The 17,807-nt window shown below is 41.8% G+C and overlaps 1 protein-coding gene across 11 annotated transcripts in view; it reads left to right on the top strand.

The window, feature by feature from the left end:
* FARP2 (FERM, ARH/RhoGEF and pleckstrin domain protein 2) overlaps positions 1–17,807 on the top strand; it is a 204,445-nt gene that overhangs the window by 151,314 nt on the left and 35,324 nt on the right. For all 11 annotated transcript variants that reach the window (XR_004002053.1, XM_030575993.1, XM_030575992.1 and 8 more), the window contains 2 exons: positions 8,700–8,878; positions 14,706–14,795. Coding sequence is in view for 10 of the 11 variants with exons in the window: in XM_030575993.1 (XP_030431853.1) it covers positions 8,700–8,878; positions 14,706–14,795 (269 nt within the window). In the remaining variant the exon portion in view is untranslated. The remainder of the gene's footprint in view (positions 1–8,699; positions 8,879–14,705; positions 14,796–17,807) is intronic.

Genomic DNA, 17,807 nt, shown 5'->3' with positions numbered 1-17,807 from the left:
TTGAAGCTAGTGTCTGATTCATCGGACCTGGACTGGGGGGCCCATGTGAGCAATTTTCAGATCCAAGGCCTGTGGTCTCTGCAAGACCTGACCCTTCATATAAACATCAAGGAACTCAGGGTGGTGCGAGTGGCGTTGTATGGCCTTCCGCTCATTCCTGAAGGGCAAGGTAGTCAGGGTCCTCACAGACAACACGGCCTCAATGTTCTATATCAACAGGCAAGGCGGGGCCGGATGCTCTGGCCTCTGCCACGAAATCCTCAGTCTGTGAGACTTCTGTATAGCCCATGACATCCACCTAAAAGCCTTTCACCTGCTGGGTGCCCAGAACTTGAGGGTGAATCGCTTGAGCAGAGATTTTTTCTCTCAGCACGGGTGGTTTCTACACTTGGAAGTGGCCCACCAGCTCTTCAGAAGGTGGGGAACTCCCCAGGTGGACCTATTCGCGACCCGAAAGAACTGACAGTGCCCCTGGTTCTGCTCCGGGGGGGGCCTAGGGAAGGGCGCTATCTCTGATGCCTTTATCCTATCCTGGTCAGGCCAGCTTCTCTACGCTTTCCCCCGTTTCCTCTGATTGGCAGAGTCCTGGAGAAAATCAAGATGGATAAATCTAGGGTCCTCCTCATTGCCCCGGTGTGGCTCAGGCAGCACTGGTATGGGACCCTCTTGGGCCTGGCAGTGGCTCCGCCGTTGCAGCTCCGCCCGGACCTGCTCTCTCAGGACCAGGGCCACCTCCTCTACCCCAACCTGGCAGCTCTTCACCTCATGGTGTGGCTGCTCAGGTGCTAGGTGGTGAGGAAAGGACATGCTCAGAACAGGTTCAGCGTGTCCTCCTCGAAAGTAGACTGCCCTCCGCTCGCTGCTCCTACATGGCGAAGTGGTCTCGGTTTTCTCGGTGGGCGGCAGACCAAAGGGTATCTCCAATGGCTGCCCCAATCGAGTTTATCCTTGATTACCTCCTCCACCTAAGGGCCCAGGGCCTGGCGCCCTCATCAGTCAGGTTGCACCTGGCATCCATATCGGCCTTCCATCCACTGGTGCAAGAACACACTGTGTTCTCCCATGCTATGACTGGCCGGTTTCTTAAGGGTTTGGACTGGCTTTATCCATATTCTAAGCCCCTGGTCCCACAATGGGACCTGAATCTGGTGCTGGCTCATCTTACGGGGCCCCCGTATGAACCATTGGCCACTTGTTCCTGGTCTCACCTCTCGTGAAAGAAGGCCTTCCTGGTTGCTGTCACGTCGACCAGGCAGGTCTTGGAGCTCACGGCCTTGACCTCCAAGCTGCCGTATACATTCTTTCATAAGGACAATGTCTAGCTCTGCTCAAATCCTGCGTTCCTCCCAAAGGTGATATCTGCCTACCACATGGGTCAGGACATTTTTCTATCAATCCTCTGTCCCAAGCCTCACGTGACTAGTGAGGAGTGCTGCCTCCAGACGCTTGATGTGAGGCGGGCTCTGGCTTTCTACCTGCAGCAGACCAAGCCGTTCAGAACTCGCAACTGTTCATCGCCTCAGCTGAGTGTGCAAGAGGCCAGCTGATTTCCACCCAGCGACTTTCCAACTGGATCACTTCATGCATCTGGTCCTGTTATGAGCTGGCAGGTGTCCCTCCACTGCCTATTATGAGGGCATACTTGACCTGGGCACAGGCCTCGTCGGCTGCCTTCATGGCCCACGTCCCCATACAGAACATTTGTAGGGCTGCCACATGGTCTTCAGTGCACACGTTCACCTCGCACTATGCAATAGTCTCCCAAACCAGGGATGATGCCTGGTTCGCCAGGGCAGTACTCCGTCCCGAGGACTTGTGAACTCCTATCCACCTCCAGAAGGTATAGCTTGGAATCACCTATTGTGGAATACACCCTAGCAATCACTCGAAGAAGAAAATGTGTTGCTCCTGACTATTCCACATCCCGCCCTCCTTCCCCTCTTTCGGAGTTGTCTGGCAAGAAGGAACTGAAGGTGGGGGGAGCACGCAGCTCCCCCTTATACCGTGCCACGCAGACACCATTCCAGGGGTCGTGGAGGGCACTTCCTCTCCCCTCACAGGTTCTGCTAGGGGAAAAACTTCCGGCACCGATGCATGTGGCGAGCATGCACACCTATTGTGGAATAGACATGAGCAGCGCATCTTGAAGAACACCAGTTACGAAAAAGTAACTGTCTTGCTTCCTCTGCAGCATCTGATGACCTCATTAACACTTCAGCAATTAAAGAACCTGAATTCACTACCTTCCTTACATTACTTTAGGTGTTAGTAATCTCTTGACATGTAGAATGTTTTCAGAATGTAATCTACTCACCCCGAATCTACAGGTCCCAAATTATTTATTTTTATATCCATGTCAAGAAACACATTCAAATATATGGTTTTAAACTGTATTGTGATTTATTTAAATTTTTTTTAAAGTTTGGGATCTGAGTGGAGAGCTACTCTGAAAAATAACTGTAAAATGGCATCATAGGCTTTCCATCTAAATTGAGTCTCAGTGACTCTGACTCAAATGAGCTCTGCTTGCATGTCAGAATACTTTTAACTGTCAGATCCTAGCCTGAGTTTACAGTTCTGGAAGCCAAACTGTGTTGTTTTTGGCTTGTGCAGCATTTGTAGGCCAGATATAATAATTCTGTAGCCCATGTTCTACCCTCAGACCTGGACAACCTCATTCTTTTTAATAGGGATACACATTTGTAACCAAGGACAGAATTTGGCCCTAGTAACTAGAAGTTTCTTAATTCTGATGTGTGAGAAGAAATAGAACTGAGCTCACCCCCTTATAGCTGTAGAAGCTTTACACAGCTGACCAGAGGAGAAAAAAGAATATAAATATATGTTTGTCACTAATATGACAAATGGCTCTGAATGCATACAGAAAGCTTATCTATTGAGGATGCTATGTTTGCACAGTCACTTTTTAGAGAAGAACCTCTGTTTAAGCAGCCTTTTGTGTACTGTATGTATTTTCAAATATTTTCTGTTCATCTTGCTTTCCCACGCTATTGTGTGGGCGTTGGAAGACATACATAATGTTTTCCTTCCGAACTACTGTGAATTTGATTTATTTTGTTTATTTCCTAGCTATAACATTAATTTTTTTGTGGCGCAGTATGTATGTGATTTTCTTTTAACAACTTATTACATCTCAATAAACACAGTCCTTAGCTCTAAATTCTGGGGATTAAGAGGCAATATCTGCTGATTGTTTTCCAGTTCAAAATATGAAATATGGATAGTACAATAAAAATGAAAGCGGCAATCTAGTTGACAGCACTAGAGGAAGACAAACTGGAGATTTATAGAAAGTGGCCATCATTGTGCATCATTGTCAGTTTCACTTTAGTCTTTAAACTTGACCAGTACAATGGTGACATCTCCCTGGTGTGTCCTCCGGTTGTTGTCCGTAATGCTGAGCCAGAAGCAGTTTTCTGCTGATGTAACAAATTCATGCCTCAGACTTAGAACTGTGCTCCCAAACTCTTTTTTCCTCATACTGCCGGTTGAATGAGCACTTTGTTCTTCATGTCATGTAACAAGTTTTCAGATCGTTGCCTCCCATACTCCTCCATATCCTCACTCCCCAAGTTTCAAATGGACAGAGGGATAAATTCCTAGTAGTTCAGGAAAGTAATAACTACTAGTACTCTGAACACACTAGTTGGCCAAGCTAACAAGGAGCCCTGTGGCTAATAAGTTGCTCATTCTTCAACAAACTAGTCTGGATTTAGAGAACAGAGAAGTACTTTAACAACATTTGAGTGGGGGAAAAACATACATTTTAAGAAGATAAATATGTTAATCTTGAATCTAAAGGGATCTGAATCAAATGTGTCCTTGAAGAAAACATTAAAGGTAAGATATAGTAATTATAACATCTGAGTTAAAAGCAAAGTGTTTTTTTAAATGAGCAGATCCCAAAGAACCACATCCTACTTATGACCAGTGTTGTATATAGTCCTTAACTATTTTTCCCCACGATCTTCAGTTTAGCTGTTCACATCCCTATTCAGTGAAGATAATCAACTTTTAGAAAATGGATTCCCAGTCTACATGTAGAAAGTGTTTAAGGTATTCCAGTAATGGCTGTGTCGAAACAAAATCTTTGGCATGTTTGGATATCCTTCAAAAAACTGTAGGTGAACAAGTTTTGATTTTGATGATTATGTATTGGTCTGGGGCACTAGCTTCTTTGATAAAGGCCATCGCTCTTCCTTATGGCCTTGTGAAAGGAGAGCTTATGAACAGAGCAATAAAATAATTAACATTTTACTAATATTGGTACAGCAGCTATAGGATAGAAATTTTCAAAAGCAATCCACATCGGACTAATTTTGCATCCATTGAAAACAATGGTAAGGTTCAGGCAATGTTGAAGGCTTTTAATTTCCCACCCACAGCTATAATTTTATATACCCACACCTATACTTGCCCTGTAGGACAATTTATGTCTGTCTTTGAAACATGTATTACTGTTTTTAAAGGAGCAGTATTTTTAAAGGTACTGAGTTTTTGGTTTAGAGCATACAGCTCGTTGAGTCAAATCCGGCCTTCATACAGGCAAAGTTTTATTGATTTCAGTGTGACTGCACAGGATGTGAGAGCATAATTTTATTTATTGTAGCTAAAGCAAGAACAAGAGCAAATGGAGAGTTTTTTGCATGCTTGTACATGCATCCCAGTTTCATAATGCATCCCCCATTCTTGCTTTATATTAAAAGAAAAACTGCAATGAGCAAACGCTCATTTTTAGTGTTGTGTGTTCTGGCTTGATGTAGAAGATTAAAGAGGCTCTGTCAACTAGATATCAAAATCTGCCTTTCTTAAGTAAAGTAATTCTCTTGTAATACCCATGGATACTGATGCCTGCTTTTTAGGGTGGGAATACTTCAGTGGGCCATCATCTGCCCAGAACGGAAACCAGACAAACACTTTGAACGTATTGCCACCAAGTTGTAAATATTTAGCAGGTTTCTACCTTAAACAGCTACTGAAAATGGTGGGCACTTCCTAAACTACTACTTGGATCCTTCCATTATCCTTTATCAACCAGAAGAGGCTATGGGAGCCACTCCACAACTTGCCAGAAGATTTCCCCGTTGCTGCTCTATTAGAAGTACATAATAAGTTTGTAATAGGTTTCTGAGAGAACTGAAATTGAAATCTGCATTTGTAATGTGTTTAAACACCTTTTGCTAACTGTAACAGGTGATATGTGCATTTGTATCAAACTTTTAAAATCATATTTCAAATAAAAAAAGTTCCTAAAAAATTAGTGTTAGTGAGATTTACTATACTTCTAGAAAAGAGAAGATTGGGGTCCTAAATAGGTTGCTACTGTTCCTTTAAAGAATTTGCCAGTAGTCTAATCCCACATATTATAAAACTGCAATTGTTGTAACATCTTCCATGAATAAATCCTTCCTCGTATCCCAGTGACACAAACATGATAGACACTGTTGCCCTACACCACACCAACGCACAAGGACGCAGAGGAGAACGATCCCTGCCTAGAAGAGCTTATAGCCTAAGAAATATATTGCATATAGACCTAGTTTGTCCCTTTTTCTAAAAATCAAACTTGAAAGAAAATACCAGGTACCTACATTTTTTAATGTACATATTTTCAGACTTAATTAGTTGAATATGCTTCTGATTTTCATAATCTTACATTGATGTCAAGAAAAATAGTATTTGAAATCAGATAAAGAAGAACAAATGTCTAGATTAATTTCCTGGGTTTCTCCCCATATTTTGAGCTGGTAACATGAGTCAATACTGGAACAAGTCATTTGAAATAGGCTGCAGGAAATTATACCTCATTCTCCCCTTCTCTCTGAATATTATTGCTTCCATTAAAGTAGTTGAGACCACAATATTTGGAATAGTTGCAGCTGCTTGGTGCTAATTTCTGAATATATAGGAAGTCTTTATGATTTCTGTGGCACTTCTGCTGCACTTTTTTAATGTCAAAAAAGGGTCATTATTTTCCATCTCATTTTAACTTCATTCATATATAAAGGCAAACTTCTAGTAAACTACTTTCCCTGCAGTATTTTCATATGTAAAAACAAAATGTTAGCTATTCGAACTTTCCTGTGTTATAGGTCTGGTAGACTAAAAGCAATTGAATTGAGAAAATACACAGGCAGAAACAATAGACACTTGATAATGATTTTGCTGAAGTGTGTTAATAGTTAACTTTACAGCCTTGATAATCTGAATCTCTTCCAGGTGACCGAGTGCAATTGCGTTTAGCTTCCTGCATTTGTCAATGTGAAAATATGCATTTGCTTCCTCATCATTGTCATGCTGCAGCCACGCAATTAAGTAGTTTTGCTTCCTGAGCCAAACAAACAGCAACTATCTCTTGCCAAAAGTATATCAAAGTATATCATGACTGGCTCTCCTTCAGTCAGTTAATCTCTGCTTTTTATTTTTTGTTAAAAGATATTGAGTGTCTCATTTACAGTTCTGTTCCTGTGGGCTGATATTTTTGAATGCGTATAGTGTAGGTTTTTTGGTTTTTTTATGATTTTAGTAATCTGACTACAGGAGGAGAATCTATCTGAAAAGCTGGTGTTGAATAAAACAAAGGTCACAGTATGTGCTGAGATTACACAAAGTGGATTTTGGAGTGGGAGTGCCAGTGTGGAGCATTAACTGGTGTCAACCTGGAATCTGTTTTATACTGACATGTAATCCTCTGAAAAAAGGGGTTTATAATGGGAAAGATAGATTATCATATAGTGAACATTGTGTAAATTCAAGCACGTTTCAGAAGAGTGATTGAGCTGTGTCTTTGGAGGAATGAGCACTTGCTGTACAGTCCATTGTTCCAGTAGCAGCTCTGAGGCAGTTTGGTCTAATGGGCTGAACACAACTATCTGAGAAAGGAACTCCTGGGTTCTAATTCTTAACTGTCACTGATTCGCTCTGTGGCCTTGGGCAAGTTACTTAGCCCTGTTTTCCGTCTGTAAAACAAATAATAATACATACATACTGCAGTGGGGTGTTGCAAGCATAGGTTAATGTTTGTAGAGCCCTTTGAGGATGGAAAGCATTACATTTTTAACTGGGGTATTGTGTCCAGTTCTGGGTGCCACATTTCAGGAAAGATGTGGACAAATTGGAGGAAGTCCAGAGAAGAGAAACAAAAATGATTAAAGGTATAGAAAACATGACTTATGAGGGAAGATTGAAAAAATTGGGTTTGTTTAATCTGGAAAAGAGAAGACTCAGAGGGGGCATGATAACAGTTTTCAAGAACATAGAAGGTTGTTACAAGAAAGAGGGAGAAGAACTGTGGTTCTTAACCTCTGAGGATAGGACAAGAAGCAATGGGCTTAAATTGCAGCAAAGGAGGTTTAGGTTGGACATTAGGAAAAACTTCCTGACTCATAGACTCATAGGTCAGAAGGGACCAATCTGATCATCTAGTCTGACCTCCTGCACAAGGCAGGCCACAGAACCCCACCCATCCAATTTTATAACAACCCCTATCCCAGGACCGAGTTATTGAAATCCTCAAAATTGGTTGAAACTCCAAAAAATCCTCATGGTGGTTAAGCACCAGAATAAATTGCCCAGGGAGGTTGTGGAATCTCCATAACTGGAGCTTTTTAAGAGCAAGTTAGGCAAACACCTGTAAGGAATGGTCTAGGTAATACTTAGTCCTGCCATGAGTTCAGGGCACTAGACTAGATGACCTCTCAAGGTCCCTTCCAGTCCTATGATTCTGTGTTGAGTGCTTAGAACTGGTTCAGAGGTCTAGACTTACAGAATTTGACTCGTTATCAGAGGGAGGGTTTAGGAAAACAACGTTTTACTTTGTCTGAAATATTGTGGTCATGATAATTTGAATAACACATGTCCCTGCTTTATTTTTTGCCCTCCCAAAATAACTCTACTAGAGCAAAGCATCTTTGTCTAGTTATTTGCCCCATGTACCGTCCATACCCTTTGAATTACTGAAGAATGCTACAACATTCTCTTCTACCTAGCTAAAAATTCTGTATGCTGCAGTGTTACAAGATCAGTTTCATTTGTTGAAGTCAGTAAAACATTTAGCTCAAATATTTAACAAATTTTGTCGATCTAGAGAGCCTAAGGTGGAATATAGTATGTGGTCCCTGTGTGTCTAGCAGCATATTCCCCACCTCCAGAAACACAGATATTGAGATCAGATATTCCACAAATTCTGAATTCATGAAAGATTTTTCCATTCCTTCCTCCCCCACTTCCCTTGCTCAATGCTTTCTGAAGAAATACTTACTACAATAACGTGTCCTAGCTTCTCTCTGGGGCTAAAGAGAATTCTAATTTTAAAAAAGGAAAATGTAAAAATGTATTCTTCTGTAAAAGTAATCTGTACTGGTCACTATTTAACACAATAAGGGGGAACTGAGCCATTTCATTAGTCCCTATCCGGGTTGTGTTCAATAGCTCAAACTATATCTAACTGCCAGCTAATAGCTCAATTGTATAGATTACTCAATTATTCCAAGAGATTTCAATCTGCTTAAAAATGTTTGTGTGCCAGATTCTTTGGCATTTTTGAAGTAATATAAGATTATAGTTATTGGCTAATCTTTGCATTGCTGGTAGGCAAGTGGTCTTTTTTAGATAAACCATTGTCATAACATATCTTTTCTCATTTCCCAATCCATCTTTCCTTCCTTCTCCAATTCTAGGCCTCTCAATGGACCACCCTCAGCTCTCTTCTTTCAAATTCAAGAGTCCACAGAGCTTGAACCCCACATTTCAGGTGAATTTGACCCCAACTAGCCAGGGTTCATCTCCTCTTCTGAGCCCTGTCCTGAGCGATGCTGGCAGTGCCCGGGAGGAAGAGGAAGAGGAAGTAAAACGCAAGGTAAGGCAATGGCACTACAGAGAACCTAAGCAATGAGTGAGGCATGTGTATTGACTTAGCATGGATTCTGATGCAATTCTCTGTATATTCTTTGTTACTATTAATGATATTTTGTGCTAATACAAACTTAGTGTTTGCAAGCTCCTACAATGAAAATTCAGTGGGAGTATGTTGACCTTGGGGTCCCAGAGTCTCTTGCATTAGAACGTCATGCCAGGATCATCGTCCTCACTGCTGTTGTTGGAGTCGTCTGTGTGTGTTGCTTAAGTGTGTGTGTGTTGTTAAGCACAGCACTGGTTGTATTTAACGTTGTCAACTGATTGGACAGTCCTTGTCTTCACTGCGTGCTTAACGTCATGTTAGTTAAAACTTTGTTCTAACCTGATTTAATTTCCCAGAGTGGACAGGGCCACCGAGCTAAAATCTGTTAATGTACAGAGAATGTGGCAAAAACTACTTAGGCTTTATCAGAAGGTGAAGTTAGAGTGGGGAGCTTTCAGTTATTTTTGAAGGTTGGTGAGTGGATGGTTTTTGACACTGTATTAGCTAACAATTACTTTGTCTTTTTAAATATTGAACTGCACTCATTTTTATGGTAGGTGCATCATACATAAAAGGAAATAATAAAACAATTGTGGGGTGTGTGTGTGTATATATAAAAATATTATAGTGGCACTCAGTCTTTTTCCATTTCTGTCACATATACCTCATTTTTCAAAAGTGTAATATCTCAACAATTTACATTCTCTTTGGATTGAAACTCATTTAAAAAAGCTTTTAAGCCTTGGGGTGAATTTTTGTTGCTAATTGATTTTAAACATGGTCAACTTCTGAGAGTTCTAAAGCTTCAGTTTCCTCTTGAAAATAATTTCTTAAAATGAAACTTACCCAGGATGAGACCTTAAGTTTCATGGTAAATTTTTACAGGCTATTTATGAATACCTGGAAGATGGAGACTTACAATGGGAATACTAATATAAATGTGTTGGTGCTGGTGGGTGCTGCTGTAATTTTATAGAAATATCAGGACATGAATGTGTAACTTAAGTTTTTGTTTGCTATGTATTGTTTTGTATTTTAAAATCATAGTTCCATTTACTAAAATTAAATCATTACACAAGTAAAAGTAAGTCTTCCTCAACATTTCTCTAAATTACAAAACATTTGGTGAAAATGTTCAGTAGCCCTTAGTTTGTCATTGCTTTTATGTGGCACCATGTGCTTGCAGAACTGCAGTGTTAACTCTTTTTTGGCACTTGCATTGGATTTCTGGAAAAGGAAAGAGGCTCAGTGGTGGGGAAAGAACAATAGGATTTGAGAGGGAAAATAGAAATAGCGCTGTAGTTGGCACCTGAAAGACAGTTTAAAAGATGTCATTACCATGCCTGCTCTGCAGTGTAAAGGGCATTAGGTGAGGGTTGGTACGCTATCTAGAGTAATAAATACCCTTTTTGCTACTTATAAATATTTATTTTAAAAGACAACTGAAATGTTAGACTCTTTGAAGGGAGCATTCAGAGATGTATAAAGGTTAGAAAATAAACTTAAAAAGAAGATAAAGTAGAGCAACTCCCCCCTCACCAAGCTAGATTTTAGCTTGGAAATGTTTGTAGTGGCAAGGAAGCCTCACATCATCACCCTGCCAACTGTGTGAGTTCTCTGCATGCTGGTTCCACACCATATGCCCTTGTTCCATCTAAGATGGGTGCACCCGTCTCTACCTATTAGGGTACGCAGAATGGAGCAGATATGAACAGAATGAGATATTCAGAACTAATGCCAGGCACTTACTACGGCTGCGCCTTCTAAGGTGGAGGGGAGAGAAGAAGAGTGGAGGATTGCGTATGAGGAACATTCGAGGAAGAGAACTCAGATTCTGAGTTCTTCAGGGCAGAGACCATCTTTTTGCTTTATGTTAATACAGCACCTCACATGATGTTTGGAGCTACTACAATATAAATAATAGTAACAGAGTTAGAGGAGACAGAAGAAAGTTGGGTAACTTTGATCTTGTCAGTAATGAGGAGAGCCAGTCAGTGCATGAGGAAGGGCAAAAACAATAGTGAGGGCTTTAATAATCGGGCTTACAGGAGGAAACATGGTTCTGGTGCTTGTTTCATGGGACCAGAAATGGCACTCAACAGAGTGCAGCTGCTCTGTGACTGCCAGCAGCAACTGTGAATTGTTTTTTTCAATGGCTTGCAGCAGGGCTGCTTGCAGGACATTGCTATGTTCCATGCGGCAGACCCTATTTTGGCTCTGGAAATACTGCAGGAGAAACCGCAAGGTGTTTGAGATGCTCACAGCAAGAGTGCACAACTGAGCAGGCACCATAACCCCAGAGGCATGGAGTACGCGTGGCAGTTTTAAGGCACGAAAACCACTGGGTTGTTTGCCATTGATATGAGGGAGGGAGGACAGTGCATTATGGGATACCGATGCAATATTCCCATTCTCCCCTGTGACAATGTATTGGTCTCATGAGGCACTGCACAAACTTTCCCAAAGCACACTGTGGCAAGTTGCACTTTGGGATTGCTACGCACAATGCACTGCTTTGTGCATCGATGCAGGTGCTGCTAGTGACACTCCATCAAGACAATGAGCATGGTGTGGCCACACACAATTGACTTAATTTGGAGGCTCAAGGTCAAAATAGTTCAAGTCAACTTAATTTTGTAGTGTAGACAAGCCCTAAAACAAAAAGAAAGAAGACAATGAGTGTCACATTTATCATGCTAATAAAATGCTTCCAAAGATCTTTCACTTTTAAAATATTTTTTGGGAAAGAATCCCCAATTTCCTTCCCCATCTGTTTCCTCCCCTGCAAAAAATTTAGCATGTTTTTTACTCTCTGAACTTCCTTCCTCCTCAGTTGGATTCTGAATTGGCTGCTGCTCAGGTAAAGATAGTGGGTATATAGGCCAGCCTGTGGGTGTTATGTACTTACATCAATCAACGGACTGACCTCTTTTTGACAGATGGTGGCCTCTCTACCTGCCCTGTATGACTCAGCACAAAGCAGAGACTAAAAAAATAGCATTTTTTATATTTATTGCCCTGTCTAAAAGCCTATTTAATTTATTTCTTTCACTTCTTATGTCCCAGTTTGTGTTCAAATAATTGAAGTCTCTCATTAATACCATTATGTTCCTTTTGCATAGCTTTTTAATTTTTGCTGACTTTTCTGTTGCTCGTTCTGAAGAAGCATCTTATAGCAAGCTCCTCTGTAAACTTATTTCCTTTATTGCATTTAATCTCAAAATGAAATAATTCTACCTCATCCAGAGTGGTCTCACCAATCTCCTCATTTCACTGCTTCTTTCCTGTACATATAAATTCCTTATCCTGTCTTGCCCCTTCTCATCTGAACAATAAACCTTTCAGTATTTTATATACACACACCTTTCAGTTGTTGCTCTCCAAGTATTGTCTCTTCCTCGCATTCATTTATCATCCTCCAAACTAGTGCTGGCATATAATAATTTTGGACTATCCCCTTCCATCTTTCCTCCTTCCCCGACATCTCTATCTCTCTTCTTCCTTCACTTCTCCTGTCCAAACCATCCTCTTCTCCCCACATGCTCAGTTTTCCTTTCTTATGCACTTAACCCAGGTTCTTCTGTCTTTCCACTGAGACCACAGCAGGCTTGAAAACCCTCCTAGTGCGGCTGGGGGTGGGGTGGGGTGGAGTGGAGTGAGGAGAATTGCAAAGGGAAGAGACGCGCCTAGAGGCCCAAAGAATCTCCCATAGGTAGTTTGGGTGGCCAAGACAGGACCTGCAGCAGCCTGTAGATGAAGTAAGTGGCAGCTGCTGGAAGACCAGTATTGAGAGAAGCGGAGCAGAGCTGTCTGGTCAGCAGGGCTCGGAGGACCTGCTATGCAGAAGCTCAGAGCACAGCAGTATCATTGCTGCAGAGGTCATAGGCAGGCTTTTCCATCTGGTGTTAGAAATTACAAGAACTTGGGAATCTCTTTACATCAGTAGGAGTTGACCGAAAATAAACCAATAATGGGAACAACAAACACAAAATAACCTAAAAAGGAGCTAGACAAGTATTTGGAAGAAATAATGTTGTAGGATGGGCCCATCGAAGAGTGTGCCTAAGAATGACTTTCTGACAAGCCATTAAAATATTTTGCACAAGTGCAGTATTAACACATCAAATCTGGTATGTTTTACATATACATAGACGTCATCTGTGCAATTGTATTGGAAGGTGCTTCCAATACTTGTCATAGAGCTCAGTAATCCCAGTAGTAGTACCAGCTGTTGTTTATCACTTCTGGACTGTAGCCAATAAAGCATTTACTTCTGTTGCACCCACATGGTCCTCTCTGTGCTCCTGGTGCCTGCCTGCTGTACAACAGGATGCTAGTGAGGCTATGTGATGTACAGTATAGGGTGGAATGCGTGTGCTTTTCTTGTGCCATAATTTTAATAACTGAGATTCTCTAGGGGTTCAGTGCCCCTTGATACTTTTATACCAGTAGAATTAATTGAAATGGGGTTACCTGAAATAATGCAACTGATTTTATTTTTTAGTAGAGGGAGCCTTTCTTCTTCTACTTGGTGTATATATTTTTAAAAAAGGGGGAAATAATTTTTAAAGTTGTAATACTATTAAGAGGGACAAAAAGATAAATAGGTTCTCAGCTGATGTAAAATGGCATAGCTCCATTATTTCAGTTGAGCTATACTAGTTTACATAAATTGAGGATCTTGGGCACACAGCAAGGGGAGTTAAGGACAAAGTGGTGTCTTAACTTGAAATGTGATCAGACCCTCAATATTATTTAAGAATTTTTTAATAATATATGTGTTTAAGCCAACTTGACTTTTGATCTCTTGCAACCACAGAAAATCTGTTTTCACCATTTCCTTCCTTCTGCTTCGATGCCCATTCCCATTCTCCCCACCCTTAAATAGGCGTTTGGGGTTTGGAAGAAACTGACTCCAAATATAGTGAAACAAAGTGATTCTTTCAGTGGTTTTTTGACACTGGACAAATGGCATTGATAAAACTGAAGGTAACTCTTCTTAAGTAAAATTCACTGCCTTTCCAAACTGGTATTATTTAGGGCCTTTGTTTTTCTTTCAAACTCTTGCAACACCAGTCAGCTGTGCCTAGAAACCTTATCTGCTCAGCCTAGGGTTATAGTGCGTCTGCTTTCTTAGAACAAATGATATTAAAATTAAAAAGTCAGCCATCAGGAAAGGCCCAGGATCTAGCATCTGCAACTTAAACCTCTGTATCCATGTTGATAGAGCAGAGTACTACCATAGTTACTCCATGGCAACGAAGCAGCAAACATTTTGATTGTTGTGGCTTCTTAGCTAATTAGTGTCACCTTTGAGTAAATGGAAACAGAGTGATTCAGAAACTGCCAAAACACTGATTCTGTTGAATTAGAAACACAGGTCATACTTAAATTTATTACAGAATCATTTAAAATCTGTGAAAGCTGGAATAATACCTTCCCCACTCTTGTAAAGTGCTTTGAGATTTTGGAATGAAAAGTGCTATCTAAGTCCCACGTGGTGGTGTGATCTAATTTAGTTCAGAGGTTTCCTTTAGACTCACAAAAAATAATTTACAACAACTTCAATGTTTGTTTGAGAAATCCAACACTGATCTGACTACCAGTGCTTTGAAAATGAAACATTCCATTTTCACTGCAGGAGGCAACAGTTTTGCCAAAGTAGCATTGCTTGAATTCTTCTCAGAGAGATCCAGGAACTGGTTGAAAGTGAGTTCATGATTAAAAATAAGAAATGTAATATATGTATGTTTAATTCTAATTGGTAGTTTTTCTTTTCTTTCAGCAATATCCAACAGAGAAGGTGTATTTCATAGCAAAAGAGATTCTTGCTACTGAACGGACATATGTGAAAGACCTAGAAGTCATTACAGTAGTAAGAGAGTTAAATTTCTTTAATATTGTTGTTCCTCACGCCAGGTTTTTAACCATTAACTTGAAAAAATAGAAATTCTTCTTCTAGTGCTGTCCCTGTGGGTGTTCCACTTCAGATGCCGGTGTGCCCTGGCACTGTCAATTGGAGATGTATGGAGCAATATCTGTGCAGGTCGCATGTGCTCAGTAGGCATCTTGCGGTATCGTTGGTGCCGCGTCTAGTGCACACACAACCCGAGCCATCCGGTTCCTTCTCTGCTGTCCTCTGCTGAAGACTGAGCTCAGGGGTAGTGTTCGTCACTCTCGCCAAACTTCTAAAAACAACAGTTTAAGTAGTTAGTCCTTCTAATAGTTGTAGTTAGTGTTAGTGATAGTTTTAGTGTAAAAAAAAAAAAAGTTAACGTTCTCAGTTTACACTCCTCATAGTTTCCCCACACCAGGGTCAGTTAACGGTTAAGATGCCTGGCTCCCCAGGCTTTAAGCAATGTGGCTCTTGCCATGATGCAGTGCCTTTTTTGGATGGACACTCTTTGTATGTCCAGTGTCTTGGGGAGGTGCATGTCCCACAAAAATGCACCCATTGCAGTAATCTGAAAGCAAGAGTCTGACGTGACCGAGATCTCCACTTGAAAATGATACTGATGGAGAAATCTCTCCCACCAGAGCCAGACCAACAGACCTCCTCTCTGGGCACCCTCCATGCAGGGACAGGAGATGTCTCCTTCTGAAAGACTGAGGAAGAGAACACAAATGGGAAATGAATGATGGAGTCCTGTTATCCATATTCTGCCGGTGGGACACTCCTCTTATTGACCTGTGCACATTTGTGGTTTTTTGGAGATGCGAAATGTTCTGCTTAAGAGCGGGAATGGGACCACAATCACTGGGGGACATCTTCCTCATTACATGGGATGCACACTGTCCAGATGATGATAGCACTCTTCAGGGATCTAGGGCTACAGATAAACGAATGAAAATCCACTCTAATCCTTGTCCAGCAACTGGACTTCATTGGGGCACATCTCAGTGCCATAGAAGTCAAGGCATTCCTGCCCTGCACAGATTTGCAACTCTGACAAACCTTATCTCAGAGTTAAGAGTCAGCCCCCAAATGGTGGTTCGTACTGTCCTGCAACTGCTAGGACACATGACAGCTTCAGCGTTCATGGTACAACATGCAGGACTACATATGCCCTGTCTACAGGGCTGGTTAAGCTCGGTATACATACCCAGCATGCACAGCCTGCACAAATGACTTACAGTGCCACCCCGTATCTTGGACTCTCTCCACTGGTGGACAAGACCAGAAAATGTATGCATGGGCATCCCATACCAACAGGAACCCCCATCAATAGTAATGATGACAGACGCCTCGCTGATGGGCATCAGCACATGGTTCCAGGCAAATGGTCTCTTGCGGAGACTCGGCTACACATCAGTCTACTAGAGCTATGCACAGTCCACAATGCCAGCAGACACTTTCTGCCTCGCATAAAGAACGAATCAATTCATATAATGACTGACAACATTGCCTGCATGTTTTTTACATCTTTTGCGAAGGGGGTGCTCAATCTCACTTGCTATGCACCGAAGCCATGACACTGGAACTAATGCATACATCATAACATAAACATTTCAAATTCCTACCTTCCCGGCTGTTAGAACACGATGGCAGACATGCTCAGCAGGTACGCCTCTTGAGAACACAAATGGGAAATGAGTGACGGAGTCCTACTATCCATATTCTGCTGGTGGGGCACTCCCCTCATAGACCTGTGTGCATTTGTGGTTTTTTGGAGATGCGAAATGTTCCACTTGAAAGCGGGAATGGGACCACAATCACTAGGGGAGATCTTCCTCATCACATGGTATGCACCACTTATACGTGTTCCCACAGATTCTCCTAATATCATTTGTGGTACACAAGATACACCTAGACAAGGCCAAGTTCATCCTCATAGTCCTGATGTGGTCCAGGCAAGCATGGTACCCTTACCTAATGAACATGGCGATACGCGCCCCTCAAGCTCTCCCTTGCCATCTGGATCAGTTGTCTCAGAACAACAGTTGCACTCTTCGCCCAAATCTGTAGAAATTCCACCTACAAACATGATTCCTGCATGGTTCCATTATGGCAAACTAGCCTGCTCGGAACAAGTCAAACACGTATTACTAAACAGCAGGAAAGTAACCACGCATAATACTTACCTTCAAAACCAGAAGAGATTCTCCTCCTGGTGTCAAGAAAAACACATGCTCAATCAAAGTCCACCTTGCGGCCATTACAGCATTCCATCATGTGATTGATGGGACCTCAGTCTTCGCGCACCCCATCGCTTAACACTTCCTCACGCGTCTCCAGAACCTTTACCCAGAGGTTCACCAACCTACTTCGGCCTGGGACCTCAGTCTGATATTAGCCACCTGTTCCCTCCTCTGTTTGGTCACTATTGTTTCCACCAGATGAGAGATAGGGGCTCTCGTGGCTGATCCTCCCTACACAATATTCTTCAAAGACAAGATCATGCTGCATCCGCACCCAAAATCTCTACCAAAGGTATCATCCTTTCATATGAACCAACGAATCCATCTTCCTACATTCTATCCGAAGCCTCATGAAATTCCAACAGAGACTGACTTGCATATATTGGACATCAGGGGAGCATTAGCGTTTTACCTGGAAAGGACCAAACCTTTCTGGAAATCTCTTACACTTTTCATTTCTACTACCAAGCGTTCAAAAGGCTGTGCAATATCCACTCAGACTGTCTAAATGGATCTCTACATGCATTCAACATTTGCTATCATATTCGGCATGCAGACCTTCTTACCCACATCAGAGTGCATTCCACACAATCAGTTTCAACCTCTATAGCGTTCCTAAACAATGTTCCTATGCTAGAGATTTGTAGAGTGGCCACTTGGGCCTCTGTCCGCACATTCACTGAGCACTATGCAATCACTCAAGACTCCAGGGCTGATGCCGTAGTTGGCCTAACCGTACTTATCTCTG

Source organism: Gopherus evgoodei, chromosome 9 (genome assembly GCF_007399415.2).
Source record: "Gopherus evgoodei ecotype Sinaloan lineage chromosome 9, rGopEvg1_v1.p, whole genome shotgun sequence".
Classification (NCBI taxonomy): domain Eukaryota; kingdom Metazoa; phylum Chordata; order Testudines; family Testudinidae; genus Gopherus; species Gopherus evgoodei.
This window is presented reverse-complemented; position numbering and strand designations above follow the sequence as displayed.